We start from the raw sequence: 16,961 nt of genomic DNA on the forward strand, positions 1-16,961 counted from the left end.
ATCCTTTGTATTTCTGCAGTGTCAGTTTTTATCTCTCCTTTTTCATTTCTAATTCTTTTGACTTGAGTTTTCTCCCTTTTTTTCTTGATGAATGTGGCTAATGGTTTATCACTTTTGTTTATCTTCTCAAATAACCAGCTTTTAGTTTTATTGATCTTTGCTATTGTTTCCTTCATGACTATTTCATTTATTTCTGATGTCATCTTCATGATTTCTTTCCTTCTGCTAACTGGTTTTTTTGTTCTTTCTGTAATTGCTTTTGGTGTAAGGTTATGTTGTTTATTTGAGTTGTTTCTTGTTTCTTGAGGTAGGCTTGTATTGCTATAAACTTCCCTCTTAGAACTGCTTTTGCTGCATCCCGTAGGTTTTGGATCATCATGTTTTCATCGTCATTTGTTTCTAAGTATGTTTTGATTTCCTCTTTGATTTCTTCAGTGATCTCTTGATTATTTAGTAGTGTATTGTTTAGCCTCCATGTGTTTGTATTTTTTATAGTTTTTTTCCTGTAATTGATATCTAGTCTCATAACATTGTGGTAGGAAAAGATACTTGATATGATTTCAATTTTCTTAAATTTACCAAGCCTTGTTTTGTGACCCAAGGTATGGTCTATCCTGGAGAATGTTCCATGAGCACTTGAGAAGAAAGTGTATTCTATTGTGTTTGGAAAGAATATCCCATAAATATAAATTGAGTCCATTATGTTTAATGTGTCATTTAAATCTTATGTTTCCTTATTTATTTTCATTTTGGATCATCTGTCCATTGGTGAAAGTGGGATGTTAAAATCCCCTACTATGATTGTGTTACTGTCTCTTTCCCCTTTTATGGCTGTTAGCATTTGCCTTATGTATTGAGGTGTTCCTCTGTTGAGTGCATAAATATTTACAATGTTATGTCTTCTTATTGGAGTGATCCCTTGATCATTATGTAGTGTGCTTCTTTGTCTCTTGTAATAGTCTTCATTTTAAAGTCTATTTTGTCTGATATGAGAATTGGTACTCCAGCTTTCTTTTGATTTCCATTTGCATGTAATATCTTTTTCCATCCCCTCACTTTGTCTGTATGTGTCCCGAGGGGTGAAGTGGGTCTCTTGTAGACAGCATATATATGGGTCTTGTTTTTGTATCCATTCAGCCAGTCTATGTCTTTTGTTTGGAGCATTTAATCCATTTACATTTAAGGTAGTTATCAATATGTATGTTACTATTATCATTTTCCTAACTGTTTGGAGTTTGTTATTGTAGGTCTTTTCCTTCTCTTGTGTCTCCTGACCAGAGAAGTTCCTTTAGCATTTGTTGTAAAGGTGGTTTTGTGGTGCTGAATTCTCTTAGCTTTTGCTTGTCTGTAAAGGTTTTAATTTCTCCATCCAATCTGAATGAGATCCTTGCTCGGTAGAGTAATCTTGTTTGTAGGTTTTTCCCTTTTATCCCTTAAAAATGTCCTGCCACTTCTGGCTTGCAGAATTTCTGCTGAAAATTTAGCTCTTAACCGTATGGGGATACCCTTGTATGTTATTTGTTGCTTTTCCGTTACTGCTTTTATTATTTTTTCTTTATATTTAATTTTTGATAGTTTGTTAATATGTGTCTTGGCATGTTTCTCCTTGGATTAATCCTGTATGGGACTCTTTGTGCTTCCTGGACTTTATTTCCTTTGCCATGTTAGGGAAGTTTTCAACTATAATCCCTTCAAATGTTTTCTCAGACCCTTTCTTTTCCTCTTCTTCTTCTGGGACACATATAATTCAAATGTTGGTGCATTTAATGTTGTCCCAGAGGTCCCTGAGACTGTCTTCAGTTCTTTTCATTCTTTTTTCTTTATTCTGCTCTGTGGTAGTTATTTCCACTATTTTATCTTCCAGGTCACTTATCCGTTCTTCTATCTCAGTTATTCTGCTATTGATTCCTTCTACAGTATTTTTAATTTCATTTATTGTGTTGTTCATCATTACTTGTTTGCTCTTTAATTTTTCTAGATCCTTGTTAAATGTTTTGTATTTTCTCCATTATATTTCCAAGATTTTGGATCATCTTTACTATTATTACTCTGAATTCTTTTTCAGGTATACTGTCTATGTCCTCTTCATTTGTTTGGTCTGGTAGGTTTTTACCTTGCTACTTCAACTGCTGCATATTTCTCTGTCTTCTCATTTTGTTTAACTTACTGTGTTTGGGGTCTCTTTTTCCCAGGCTGCAGGTTTGTAGTTCCCGTTCTTTTTGGTGTCTGCCACCAGTGGGTGAGGTTGGTTCAGTAGGTTGTGTAGGCTTCCTGATGGAGGGGACTGGTGCCTGTGTTCTAGTGGATGAGGCTGGATCTTGTCTTTCTGGTGGGCAGGGCTGCTTCCAGCAGTGTGTTTTGGGATGTCTGTGAACTTAGTATGATTTTAGACAGCCTCTTTGCTAATGGGTGGGGCTGTGTTCCTGTCTTGCTAGTTGTTTGGCATGAGGTGTCCAGCACTGGAGCTTGCTGGCCGTTGGGTGGAGCTGGGTCTTAGGACTGAGGCGGAGATCTCTGGGAGAGCTCTCACCTATTGATATTACATGGTGCTGGGAGGTGTCTGGTGGTTCAATGTCCTGAACTCAGCTCTCTCACCTCCGAGGCTCAGGCCTTACCCCTGGCTGGAGCAGTAAGACCCTGTCAGCCACATGGATCAGAAGAAAAGGGAGAAAAAAAGGAAACAAAGAAAAAAATAAAATTAAATTAAAATGTTTTTAAAATAAAAAATGAAAATATTAATAAAATTTAAAAAGTAATAAAAAAAGGGAGCAACCAAACCAATAAACAAATCCACCAATGATAACAAGCACTAAAAATTATACTAAGATAAACATAAAAATCAGAAACTAGTCAGTCACATACAGCAATCCCGAAGTCTACAGTTGGTCCCAAAGTCCACCTCCTCAATTTTGGGATGATTCCTTGTCTATTCAGGTATTCCATAGATGTAGGGTACATCAAGTTGATTGTGGAGATTTAATCCGCTGCTCCTTAGGCTGCTGGGAGAAATTTCCCTTTCTCTTCTTTGTTCGCACAGCTCCCAGGGTTCAGCTTTGGATTTGGCCCCGCCTCTTCATGTATGTTGCCTTCTGGCATCTGTTCTTCACCCAGACAGGACGGGGTTAAAGGAGTGGCTGATTATGGTGCTCTGGCTCACTCAGGCTGGGGCGATGGAGGGGTACAGAATGAGGGGCGAGCCTGTGGTGGCAGAGGCTGGCATGATGTTGCACCAGCCTGAGGTGCACCTTGTATTCTCTTGGGGAAGTTGTCCCTCGATCATGGGACCCTGGCAGTGGCGGGCTGCACAGGCTTCCAGGACAGGAGATGTGGATAGTGACCTGTGCTTGCACATAGGATTCTTGGTGGCTGCAGTAGCAGCCTTAGCACTTCATGCCCATCTCTGGTGTCCGCACTGATAGTTGCAGCTCGTGCCCGCAGAATGAGACTGTTTTAGTAACAAAAGCCATGCAAACTTAGTGGACAAGGGTGAGAGGCAATTAAGAAAGCTTGCTACCAAGTGGGAAGGAAGAATTCAACAGAGCATAAGGAGTATCGGTTATGTGAAGAATTAATATGCTTTGTCTAAATGGTTCAAGAAGCCCAGCTCCTCCATTAAATTGGTTACACTAGACTGGTTTTCCATTTCTAAACAGAGTCCATAGAGTATCTCTTACCCACAGTCTTCTTCTGGAGACATGCAAATGCATTCAGATCCCGACTGTTTTTGTCCTGGTTGACAATGGCCTTTTAAGAGTGCCAAGGTATCTGAAACAAAAGAAAATGAAGATAAGAACAATGCACACCGTGGATTTCAGGTGATAAGTTTGAATTTAGGAGAAAAGGCAGTGGTGAAAAATTCTCATTTATCTTTTGGAGTTAGAGCATTCATTTTGGCTTTTCCAAATATGTTGTCATGAAATAGTCCATCTGAAAGGTCCTTTCTAGCTCTAGGAGCTGTCGTTTTCCAACCTAGAACTGCTGCTAAGTTCAGAGAACTAAAGAAAATGGAATTGGTGAAATTTTTGCTCATTTGTTATTCAAACATTTATTGAGCGACTATGATTTCCCAGCACCGCCGTAGGTTCTGGGGATAGTGGGTTGAGAAAAATTTGACCCATATCCCATGCTCTCAGAGCTTCTAGTCTTGTGGAGCAGACAGACATTAATCAAAAAAACACACTGTACACATAGAATTGCTGCTGTTATTGGTGCTATTGAAGAGAAAGCATATAATCAAGAAAATTGATGTAGCCAGGAAGGTTATGAACAGTAAAATGGGAAGAGAAAAGGGAGTGTGTTTGAAGCAAAGGCAATAGCAGGCATAAACATGGTCAAAAGAGAGGTAATGTGTGACTTTCTTGAAACTGTAAGAAAGCCAGGGAAACAAGGGCATGGAAATGGTACAGCCAGAGAGATGGCTGTGTGGCAGACTGTGTAGGGTCATAAAGGGCTTTCAAAGGATTTTTGTCTTATTTTATAAGCAGTGGCAAGTCTTTGATAGGTTTTAGCAGGGGGTGGTGTGACAAAATCAGGTCTGGATTTGGAAAAGAAGTTAATTTTGGTTTCTCTGTGGAGAATGAATTTGGAGAGGCATGGTGGTCAAGAGAATAGACAATTTATGAGGTTATTATAGTAGTTTGGGTGAAAGAGAATGGGAATTTTGACCGAAGTGCCAGAGGTAGAAATGGAGAGAAGTGGATGAACTTGAGACATTTTAAGCACATAAAATGGATGATATTGCATACTGTGGGTAAGTTATGAGAACTGCCAAGTATAATTCTTAGGTTTATAGTTTGCATGAGAGAATAGATATTGGTGCCTTAACTGAAATAGAAAATACTAGAAGATGTTAGTTGTAGGGAAGCTACGGTGATGACTCAAGAATTCCTCTCTGCATATGTTGAATTTATAGTCTCTTTAAGACAGCCAAACAAAATAGACACATAGGAATTTGAATATTCAAGTCTAAAACTCAGTGGAGAAGTCTGTGATAAAGATTTAAATTTGTTATTAGCCTATGGGGGAATCATTGATGCTATGGGTATGGGTGAGATTCCCCAGCAGGAGAGCGTAGCATGAGGTGAGGGGACAGATCTGAGCCTTGAGGAACTACATTTAAAGTCCATGCAAAGGCAGGAGCCTGCCAAAAATAGAGGGCAGCAGCCAGAGAGGTAGAAGCTAAACCAGACAGCGCTGTGTCTTGGAAGCCAGGGAAAGAACGAATGTGCAGAAGGTCAACACTGTTGAATGCTGCTGGGAGGGCAAGGCAGATGAGGACCAAAATATTGTCTATTCTGTTAAGCAATATGGATGTCAGTGACGACAATCATGTGAATAGATTTGGGGGGATAATGGCTTGAAAGTCAGATTTTTCTTATAAGAATAATCAATGAAGAAATGCAACTGCCAAATGTGGCTATTTATCCCTATGATATTCTAGATATTAGGATGTTATGTGGAAAAAAAAATAGAATGAAAACAGCAGTAGTCCCCTAATAGTGGGAAAACAGACATTAATCAAACAATCATAGTGATGGGTTTATAATTAAAGGCAGAGATAGGTATTTTGAAAAAATAAAGTTCCAGGAGATCATATCACCAAAAAAATCCAACTGAGAAATGTAAGGAAGATCTATAAGGAAATGATGCTTGACCTAAGATGAGCAATTGAATAGTGTGTATGAGAGGAAGGGAGATTAAAATAGAAGGAAGAACACTTGGATGTATTATATGGAAGGGGAAATCTTGGTTATCTTTGCTTTTGTTCAGGCTCATCCACAGAAGCTTTAGACTGGTTGAATTAAACCTGGAGCTGACATCCTGAGGCTCCTGGATGAAACACAGTCTAGTCCCTGGACTGGATCTGACTAATCAGGCATCCACAGAACCACAGTGGCCTCTGTAAGCAAGTAATTGTCAAAGGAGGGCTGTAGGCAGGTATATCAGGCAAGAGGTTTGGTAGGGAAGGAAGTTTATATTAGAGGCAAAAATAAAGATTTAGAAAATTGGTAGGTTTTCTTCTTTGCTGCTATGCATTTCCATTCCCTATTATTACTCTCTGTTAGGACCCTCATTCCATCTGGTGAAATTTGGCTCAGAACTTTCATGAACATGGAGACCTATAGCTGATGGTAAGGTCTCAGATACTAAGATTTCCATTGACATGGGCTCGTTTTTCTTTGGTTTCTGTGTGGCCTTTGGCTTTTGTAAATAAATCCACGCTTAGGTCAAGGAGGGACCCTAAGCTATACATTGTTTCCAAAGAGCATCAACTCTCAAGCACACAGAGCATTGTTCCCTCCCTACCGATTTGACATCATCAATGATCACCTGCAAGGACTCTTTGCTCCCTCACTAAGCATCAGGTGGAAGCCCAAACTGGCCCTCAGCTGCCCATGCTGCCTGCCCTGCACAGTTTTTGAGAAACACGGAAATGAGAACATTGTGATTTTTAAGTGCTGAGGGCAAGGGGATATTCTGGAGGTGTTGATTTCTCAGAGGAAGGGAAAAAACTAACAGTGGAGGTGTGCAGCATCTCATTTCTTCAGGAAGCAAAATTCTTTTTCACATTGAAAAAATTAAAAGTCTTCCTGGCCAACAAATGACCTGAAGTCTCTTTATCACACAGCTCCTCCCACATTGACAGGAAAGAGTGCTCAGTTTTATTGATGATTTTCTTTCTTTTTCTGTGACTCCCTTCACTCCCTTCATTGATCTTCCTGCCAACGTTGTTGAGAGAAAGTATATGAGATGGGATATTTCTTTCCTTTATCTCGATGTAGAACATTTTGTTATCTCTCAGTTTGGATTATAATTTTAATTTCTTTTCCAAACACAGAGACGTGTGTGCATTTGCGTGTGTGTGTGTGTGTGTGTGTGTGTGTGTGTGTGTATACATATGCTGTTATTTTTATAAAGAGGAGGATGCTACCTAAGATGCCCAGAGGATCTTAACTCTCTAAACCCTGTGGTCCCCAAATGCATTCATACCTCTGACATATATGATCAGGAGTCGAGTGAAACCAAGCTACAATACTAACCTGAAGTTCTCACAAATTTCCATGTGGTCTCTTTATCAATAGTTTTAAGGTTTTTATAATAGGTTAAGTTTCCCCTTTTCCTTCACACATGGTAAAAGCCCAGAAGAGGATAAAGAAGGCAAGATGGCAGAGAGCTTGAGGAATTATCAGAGCTGCTGCACAGTTCTTGTTTGACCCAAACTGTCTGACTTTGGGTCTAATTTAGCCTCTCTGTGCCTTTGGTTTTTCCTTGACAAAATAGGCTCAATCATGTCTGAGCTCAGAGAGATCATCAAGAATTCTCTGATTAAAAATGAGACATTATTTGAAAAAGCATGTTGAGAAGTTTGGAAGATATGAATTAGTAGAAGCTCCCTTAACTGTCCTCCAAGTAACCAACAGGCCAGACTAACCAGGGATTTCAGCTGCTCCATGCCAGCTGCCTGTCCGACACTGAACTGCAAGTTTTATAGGCTCCTCTCTTCCACAGCTTCACACTTCTGCCCCTACCAGTCCAGCTATAGACTTACCAAGAGTCAGTTTTGTTTGTTTCCAAGTCTCTTTATGCCAGTTACTATTGTAATTGTGTAAGTTGATTAAACATATCAACTGATAAAGGAGGAAAAAAAGTTATTTTTATAAAAACTAAGTTGAAAATGCTGAATAATTGAAAGTGGTTTGCAAAAATTTTGCTGTGAATTAATGTGGATGAGACTACTATAAAAGATTAAGGAAAAATAAAAGCATTTTGTAGTCAAATTTGATGCAAAAGTTGCCTTTAAGCTTTCACCTCTCTTCCAAAGAGAGATAATTCTCAACTTTGTCTGTATCTGGATTAACTCAGAGAGATTTTATACAAACACAAAATATTGGGCCCTCCCAGCTCAATGGCATCAGAACCAGGGGATGGGACTTAAGCAGAGGTGTTTCTTAAAGAAGTGCCCCACTTGGAGTTAAAAAACCCATTGTTTTAGAGAAACTGATATGGGATAACATAGATGATGAATTATGTATTTGTTTTATTTGAGAAAAATCTTGAAACTCAAATCAGGAGACCCTTTAGGAACTAAGAGGTTGGTCCTATGTCAGAAAATTGGCGAATATTTGTGTATTTCTATGTTCTAAGTTAAAATAAAATGTTTAATTAAAAAGTAGTGTGGACTACTTTTCTATGGCTCTCCACTTGAACTAAATTTTCAGTTAACCATCAATTCTGATTTTTTCATATGAGAGCACTTGCACTCCCTCAAAATTGTGAAGTATTAAATTGGAAAAGAAAACTGACCTCACTGTCTAATATTTGAAGATATCCACTTGACCAATAGCTACTTATGTGCTGCCTGACCTCATCATCGACACGGGGTGAAATACAACCCAGCCCGCCAGTGAAATCTTCTTAAGAAATAGCTCCTCTGTAGATGCTACACGACCAACCACAAAGGACACCACCTTAGCAGACCCCAGTATCCTGAGCAGCTACTCACCTTTTTCACAGGCGAGTGAGCTTGAAATGGGAGGTGTCCAGGAATCCCCACTGCATGTGTACCTTGATGGCCCAGCAACAACAAAGCCTCTGGGGCAGGTTAGCTCAATGGATTCACCAATTTTATATAATGTCTGAAATGGTGACAGTGTCAGTACTTCCTGCACCACTGGCTTGAGGCACTCTGTCCCTGCAGAGAGAGAAATATTTCAGATGTATTTGGTGGAGCAGAATACTCAATGGATACAGGCAGATTTTGTGCAATCCAAGAAGTGATTTTAATATGATTTACCACATTGGTTCAGCTTTAATGCTGCCTTTTGATGAGAAAGACTGGGGGTTGAGGATCCCAGTTTGGAAAGTGGGAAACTGTCTTTAGTTCCATTAACTGAAGAACTTGCTAAGGAACTGGCTTCAGATACTCCTTTCATTATATCATTGGGAGCTTTTCAAGAAATAATCTTTTCCACTCTTCTCCCCAGTGAGTTTTCCCCAAAGCAAGTCACCACATTGTGGGTGACACAGAGACAGGATGTTCTAATTGACACTGGTCTCAACTCTGTGTCATGATATTCCAGAATAACTCTTTGGAGTCCCCATCTGAGCCTTGTTTAATCGCATTTTGACTTTCCTGAAGCATGGGTATGTGGGGAGCCTGCGAACTCCTCCTCTCTCTTTGAGCAAAAGATGTGGATGTGCTCCAAGGAGAAAATTGCATTTCACACAAAAAATCCCATCTCTGATACACAAAGAGTGTAAGTATCAGCTTCCTGGGACTCATTATTTCGCATCTCTTTGTACATCGGGCAAGGCAGATGCCTGTGGTTAGATGCAGTTAGCAGACTTCCCAGATTTCTTCTTAAACACATGCCTCACAGTCCTGCTAATACTCAGGGGCAGGAAAACTAAAATATGAAGATAGTTTGAAATCTAATTTGAGCAGATGAATCCTACTTTCTGCCTTACTAAACCTTTTCACTAGAGTTACTAAAAAAATAGTAAAGTGTACTAATCTAAGGGTGTGACTTTGCTCTATTTGGGGCACATCCATTCTCTAGCAGAGTCATGTGGAAGGCCTGCCCAGTTCTCACGTTGGCATTCCACATCTCCTCGCCTCCAGGTTCTGTCTGGTAAGCAGCTGAAGTACTGGTATCCAACAGGTTTGAAACCAGTAAGGCATATGATTTCAACTTCTTCCCCAACGGAGTACAGTTTCCTTTCATTCTAGAATTAAAACAGAAATCAGCACATTACTAATGTTATGAATAATACCTTCAAACACCTCGGGGTCCTCCTGGATTCTTTCTGTTCCTTCACTCTTGTATCTACTCAGAGTCTGCTCAATTTCTACTTCTAAATATGTCTCAAAATTCTCTCCTTTCTTTTGCCATCATCATTGTCTTTGCTTACAGCATGTATTATCTCTTACCAGGACAACTATCTAATTGGTCCCTCTTCTAATCCATCTTCCATATTGCTGCTTAAATTGATTAGAATATATATACTTATTTTAATTAATAACTTGCTCTCCTCTGTATATGAGATGGCTTACTATTGCAAGAAAAAGAAAACTATATATGAATCCTGTAGTGGCTATAAATGGAATAAAAAATGTATCCTGCATACGCAGCAAATATAGGCAGATGCTGTGGTAACACACTGACTACAAATCATTTGAAAGTGTTCCTAATAACCTATTTATCATCATATACTTTCCCAGTTAATGTGTAATTAAAGTACAACTCCTGGCATTTGGGGTTCACTAAAAGATTTTAAAGATAAGATGGGTTTTATATTCTTAGCTTGGAATATGAGATTTAACCCACTTTCCCATCCTCACCTCTTGCCATTTCTTCCAATAGAACCTATCATCTAGCAAAACAAAGCCATCTGCTATTCTTTGCACATAATACTCTCTTTCATGCCTCCCTGTCTTTACCTGGCTGTTCCCTCTATCCTCAACATCTTCTCTCTTCTGTTCTCTCAAGGCCCAACTCAAATAGAACTTCCTCTGTGGAGAATCTCTTTCATTTCCCCAGCTTCATCAGGTGTACCATCCTTTCAGTTTTGGGGGGAAACTTGTACAAAGCTCTAATTTATGTTTATCACATTTATCATCCCCACCCCTACACTTGAGTGGCACTTCTATTACCAGGTCTCCCCTCACAAACCTTTACACGGGGCTTAATAACTCTTTGCTGAAAAAATGCAAAACACTCTCCTTCTTAGGAAGACAGTAATGTAACAGCAATGTAACTCTTTCCTTACCTAGTGGGAGACAAGTACAGAGAATTGACTAGGAAATTATTCTCTGAGAATCGAAGTTGGGAATTTTGAGGGAGGTGAAAGCTCAATCGTCAACATTTGTTATTACTTGGCCATGTGATTCAACTTTTCTCCTAGAAGATGATTAATTTCCTGAATACAAAAAAGAGCATTCCATCTTTGGTTATTATGGGTGTGGCTGTGTTTCCAAGGGAAATGGCATGATGAGTAGTATTAATGATCTAGATGTTTTATTCAAAGGCTGCACATTTTTCCTGCACATTCATCCTGAAGTAAATTATTGTCATAAACTTCTGCTTCCATTTCTTTTATGAAGCTATAACATATAAGTGTATGTTGCAACCATCGAGCTTTGTCCGACATATCTGCTAGACCGACTAAACAAGAACTCTTAGTCACTGTCACTTGCCAGTGGGGGTAGGACTTGTGTCTTGGTCACTGAAAAGATATCTTCACGTGCAATGACATGATTGCTCTAGCCTGAAATGAGGCATACCTGCCTCTGTTTGACTCCATATAAGGAGCATTTTGCTACTAGGAATCTAGAAGGTACTCATTAGGAAAAGTTAAAATTGTATTACTTTTGTGCAAAAACTATCATCAGGTAGGAATTAGGCCTTTAATAAAGAACAAATTAAAACAAGGAGTGAACTTATTCATGGAAATGGAAACATATAATCTAATTTTGTAAAGAGTCATTAGAAGAATGAACCACTGTTTAAACCCTTTGTGTGTTTTTAAAATTAGAATGTCAATCATTTTAATACTTTATTTAAGCAGCTGGCACAAACAGGTTAAAAATTATTTAGGTATCTGGATCTGATAAAATGTAATTCTGAGGATACTGTTGTAGGGCAGGGACTGGAAAACTTTTTCTATAAAGGGCCTTGATCATCAATTGCAGGTCAGGCAGTGTCTGTCACCTTGTGTCACAGTTGCACAAAACAGCTATGGTCATTATGTAAACAAAGGAATGTGGTTGTGTTCCAATAAATTTCATTAAAAAAAGAAAAGAAAAGAATACAGAGGGCAGGTCAGATTTGGTCTGTGGGCCATCATTTGTTAACTCCTATTCTAAAGGATTCGTTTCCAAAGTGTGACTTCTGAACTAGCAGCATCGGTATTACCAGGGATCTTGTTAGTTATGGAAGTTTCTGGGCCCTGCTCAAGATTAGCCTCTAGTGCATCTGGAGTGTGAGAATCTCTGGTTCTAGAGTAAAGACTAATCGACATTACTCCCCCTCCAAAATATTTCCTCCCCCTCACAACTTTAGGCCTGGTACCTTATACATGAACAGAAGATGAATGAACAGGGAAGATACATTAGCCCAGACTATGCTCCATCGATATTTATTTGCTGGCTCTGGAGAATCGAGGGTATTGATTTTTCATCATAAATATGATACAGTTGGAAACAGATTAAAGGCCTTACTGAGTTTAAGAAAGGTAAACTTTTTTTAATAAAGGTAAAATTGATTAGGGCATATGCCTCCCGTGATCAATTTTAAATATCATCTATCTCCTGAAAGTTTATATCTAAAGCCACAGAACTGTCTAAGAAAAAGTATTTAGTTGTTTTTAATCATAGAAGCATATAGTGGTTTAATGAAAAATGATAAAATTAAAAGGTATTAAAACTGTACTGACTGCTTAAGAGTTCTATAGGTTTTTAACCTAAGAAGCCATTACAGACTCAACACCTCCTATGTTACAGTAAAGACTAGTTTGTTTCTCTGATAACGTGCCTTAGATAGGGGGTTACTTTGCTCAGATTCAGAAATAAACAGTCAGATCTTAGTTGCAGATTCCTACAGAAGTCATCCAAACCATTCTCCACTCACATAAATGTACCACCACACGAGTTAGTAGTGCAGGCACACAAAAGTGTGTGTGTTAGTTTGGTCTAGCAACCAGGTATGAGGACACCTCCAGGGAATTCACAGTGAAAAGTGATGGAGACTTTCTAAATATTCCTTTTTTACTTTTTAAGTCAACAGGTATTAAACTAAGAAAAAAATAACTGTAAATAAAAGAAAGTGTATGTTTCCTAAGTTCTATTTTTTTGGATTCCAAACCTAAAGTAAAGGTCAGGATGCTTACCCGGATAAATGCATTTTCTGGAGGGACTGGTTGAGGACACCCTGAATCTGATTCTAATTCAGGGAGGTCTATTTCTTTCACTTCCTCATCATCACTGATGCATGGTTGTCCACTAAAAGGGAAAAACAAACGTGTGTATAATACAATAAATATGTGTGTATATATATATATATATATACACATTTACATGTTTGTGTATACACATATATGCATGCATATATACACATTATATATGTGTGTATATATATGTGTATATAATACATTTAAAAAAGAAAACAGAGAGAAAAAGGGGTAGCAGCCGATCTAACACCTCACTGATATGTTGTGTTGGAATAGGTAAAATTCTAATCATTTCTTTACATAGCAGTAAGAAAATAAATATCTTAACTGTCTAGTTTAGTAGTGGTGTTGGGGGAGATGCCCTGCTCTCTCCCCGTATCCATCCTTACTCGTTCTGCATTATGGAAAATGTGCAGTGCTCCACTTGCCGCCTCTCCCCCTCACAGCTTTTCCCTCCTTGCTGGGGGGCAGGGTTGTTGCATTCTCGGGTTCTTGATCTCTTGTAAGTAGCATCACACGTGCTCCAGGAAGACCAGCAGCCCCAGTTCCCGTCTACAGCATCTGGAACACAGGAAGACCCATCCACCGATCATGGTGCCTCTGGGAGAATTGGGGCTTTGAAGCCAGGTCAACTTGGCTTCCTCACAGTTTAGCTGTGGGAGCCTTTGTGGAATATCATAGGGTTATTGTGAGGATTAAAAGAAATTATCTGTGCAAAGGGCCTGACATATCACCTGATTTCCCTTTCCTGTTCCCACAGCCTGAATAAAATGGCAACAACTATGAATCATTTTCAACTGTCAGCAACATATCTCACACATACATATATACATAAATATATGTATACATGTGAACTTCTTCCAAATAGAATATATATAAAATTACATTTTTAAAGGTAATAGACTATATTCTTACTCCCATGACATATCCTCTTTCTAAGGAGGGTTAGAGGTATGAACATTGCTTGGTCCTGTATGAAAACTTTGGTTGTGTCTTAATTTATCCCTTATTACAAGCCACCCTCATTCTACATTATAATGCACAAGAGGTTAACAAGAGCATCACATATTTTACTTTATAGTGTGTTTTATTATTTTATCTATTTTATGTTATAGGCATTGTGCTGTATATTTTATATATATATACACATATATAATTTTTGGGTATATAGTGGCATTATCCCCATTTTATGGATGAACAGACTGAGGCATAGAGAGGTTAGGTGACTTTCCCAAGGTCACAAAGCTGGTAGGTTACAGCTGAGATTCACATCAGGACTGTTTGACCTTTGAGTCTAACTTTCTCCAGGCCTGTTTTCCTTGTGAGTTTGCATAAGGTGGAAATTGCTTAAGCAGTTCTCTTATGCAGAGAAGTTTTGTTTTGTTTTGTTGTTTTCATTGACCAACCTACAATACCTTTGGGAGGGGAAAGCTTCCTACCTCATAGCAAGTTACTGACACTTACTAGATTTGTAATCCGGAGAGCGCCTCTCACAGTTCTCACCGTAGGTGCCGCTCTGGCACACGCACAGACATTCAGTCCCTGAGAGCGTGGGGTGGCCGTTATTAGGGCATCGAGCACATTGGCAGGGGTCAAACTTGGCTGCATATTCTCGATAAGCTCTCATGAGGTTGTTCCGTCTTGTCACCGCACAGGGGATATTTCTTACCAGGTCTGTAATGGGAGCAAGCTAAGAGCAGATGGGAGAGAGGAGGTCCAGTCAGAGTCACATCTCTTTGGCATATGTTGCCATCATCGCCCAATTCCCGTAGAATGAGAGGCAAGGTATGGAAAATCCCACACTTCAAAGGGATTGTTGTAGAATATGGTATATCTGTCGATTGGACTAGCAGAGAAAAGCCCTTCCCATGAGGGTGGGGGAGCTTCTTTCCCTTCTACAGTGGGTAGAGCAGCTATCTGCAAGGTTAGCTGGCTTCTGTTGTCCCTAAAACATGGCAGGTGTAAAGTATCTGGAGCTTACTTTCCCCAGAATTCTACTATGGAGGAAGCCTCACATGAAGTGTCTCTTACTTGGATTTATATCGACTTGTTTATTAAGCATCAAATGCATGCATCAAAGTACTGAGAAAAGTGACCAAGAGTTAGGCAGCTCAGGAATGCTTTGCTGAAGGCTCATCAAGTTTGACTCAAGGAGAAAAATCTGGAAAGGGTGAAGAGAGGCTTTCAGTGTTCTTTGTTTTTCCAGGGACACTACTACTGGCTTTTGATGGAACCAGATGAGAAAATGTGGAGAGACAAAATAGAGAAATGAACTTGCTGGTAGGATCAATAGAAGAATTACAGTAACAAATATGGAGCTAACACAAAATCGGGGTTCATTTTTTTTTAACATCTTTATTGGAGTATAATTGCTTTACGATGGTGTGTTAGTTTCTGCTTTATAACAAAGTGAATCAGCTATATGTATACATACATCCCCATATCCCCTATCCCACCCTTCTAGGTGGTCATAAAGCACCGAGCTGATTTCCCTGTGCTATGTGGCTGCTTCCCACTAGCTATCTATTTTAAATTTGGTAGTGTATATATGTCCATGCTACTCTCTCACTTCGTCCCAGCTTACCCTTCTCCCTCCCCATGTCCTCAAGTCCATTCTCTTCGTCTGTGTCTTTATTCCTGTCCTGCCCCTAGGTTCTTCAGAACCATTTTTTTTTAAATTCCATATATATGTGTTAGCATATGGTATTTGTTTTTCTCTTTCTGACTTACTTCACTCTGTACGACAGACTCTAGGTCCATCCACCTTACTACAAACTCAATTTCGTTTCTTTTTATGGCTGAGTAATATTCCATTGTATATGTGTGTCACATCTTCTTTATCCATTCATCTGTCGATGGACACTTAGGTTGCTTCCACGTCCTGGCTATTGTAAATAGTGCTGCAATGAACATTGTGGTACATGACTCTTTTTGAATTATGGTTTTCTCTGGGTATATGCCCAGTAGTGGGATTGCTGGGTCGTATGGTAGTTCTATTTTTAGTTTTTTAAGGAGCCTCCATAGTGGTTGTATCAATTTACATTCCCACCAACAGTGCAAGAGGGTTCCCTTTTCTCCACACCCTCCCCAGCATTAGTTGTTTGTAGATTTTCTGATGATGCCCATTCTAACTGGTGTGAGGTGATACCTCATTGTAGTTTTGATTTGCATTTCTCTAATGATTAGAGATGTTGAGCATCCTTTCATGTGTTTGTTGGCAATCTGTGTATCTTCTTTGGAGAAATGTCTATTTAGGTCTTCCAGGGCTCATTTTAATTAACATTTTAAAACCTCAGAGGAATGACTCTCTAGTGAAGTGTATGACTCACAAGTGCCCAGATGGGCAGCTGGACCTCATTTTCCTACCATAACCTGTAGAGCTCCAAGTATCTTCATGCTACATGTAAATCATTCTGCCTTCATGATGATTGAACTCCTTTATTTTCATTTAAATGAAATGAGCAGAATAGCTCCTTAAGGAGCTTTTTAAAATGTGCTTATGTTTTAGGCAAAACTGGCTCAAAGTGGCATATGACTGATTTGTGGACAAAGTATTTCATACCTAATAAAAATCACCCTTTAATGTAATTACAACAAATATAAGACTGGTAAATTTAATCAATGGTGATAGAAACAGAAAATCAAATGGGTCTAAAATCCCATTTACCCCACAGAGCTATAAATGAAGATTTAGCAGGGCTTATTAAATAAAGAATTGCAAGAAAAGTACAGAAATCAAATTTATTACATACATGGGGAGTAGAACACTACTCCAGGTAAGTTTAGGCATTTTCATGCACTAAACTCCCTCTTCTGGTATTTAATGTGTGCTGGGAATTCTAAATGCTGTACTACAGAATGCTTGTTTGAACAGCATAAACAAGAGATGTTTAATTTAATGTTTTTTAAAAAGGTATGTTGTGCATACACACTAAAGAAAGACATTTCTTTTATCATCTGAGAAGAAAATGGAAAAGGAGTTGTGTGATGTACAGTTTGGGCTGCCAGAGAAC

General features: G+C 38.9%; 1 protein-coding gene and 1 long non-coding RNA gene across 5 annotated transcripts in view; one reads left to right on the plus strand and one right to left on the minus strand.

The window, feature by feature from the left end:
- The window catches only part of LOC114891890, a 253,784-nt gene that overhangs the window by 135,725 nt on the left and 101,098 nt on the right, over nucleotides 1-16,961 (plus strand). The gene's annotated exons all lie outside the window — the stretch shown is intronic.
- C6 (complement C6) overlaps nucleotides 1-16,961 on the minus strand; it is a 92,851-nt gene that overhangs the window by 22,775 nt on the left and 53,115 nt on the right. For all 4 annotated transcript variants that reach the window (XM_029216381.1, XM_029216385.1, XM_029216382.1 and 1 more), the window contains 6 exons: nucleotides 14,413-14,638; nucleotides 13,338-13,509; nucleotides 12,889-13,000; nucleotides 9,594-9,726; nucleotides 8,504-8,692; nucleotides 3,675-3,765 (listed from right to left, as the gene is read on the minus strand). In XM_029216381.1, coding sequence (XP_029072214.1) covers nucleotides 3,675-3,765; nucleotides 8,504-8,692; nucleotides 9,594-9,726; nucleotides 12,889-13,000; nucleotides 13,338-13,509; nucleotides 14,413-14,638 — 923 coding nt within the window. The remainder of the gene's footprint in view (nucleotides 1-3,674; nucleotides 3,766-8,503; nucleotides 8,693-9,593; nucleotides 9,727-12,888; nucleotides 13,001-13,337; nucleotides 13,510-14,412; nucleotides 14,639-16,961) is intronic.

The sequence above is a fragment of the Monodon monoceros genome, unplaced genomic scaffold (genome assembly GCF_005190385.1).
Source record: "Monodon monoceros isolate NGI ecotype Baffin Bay Population unplaced genomic scaffold, NGI_Narwhal_1 Super_Scaffold_12, whole genome shotgun sequence".
Lineage (NCBI taxonomy): Eukaryota > Metazoa > Chordata > Mammalia > Artiodactyla > Monodontidae > Monodon > Monodon monoceros.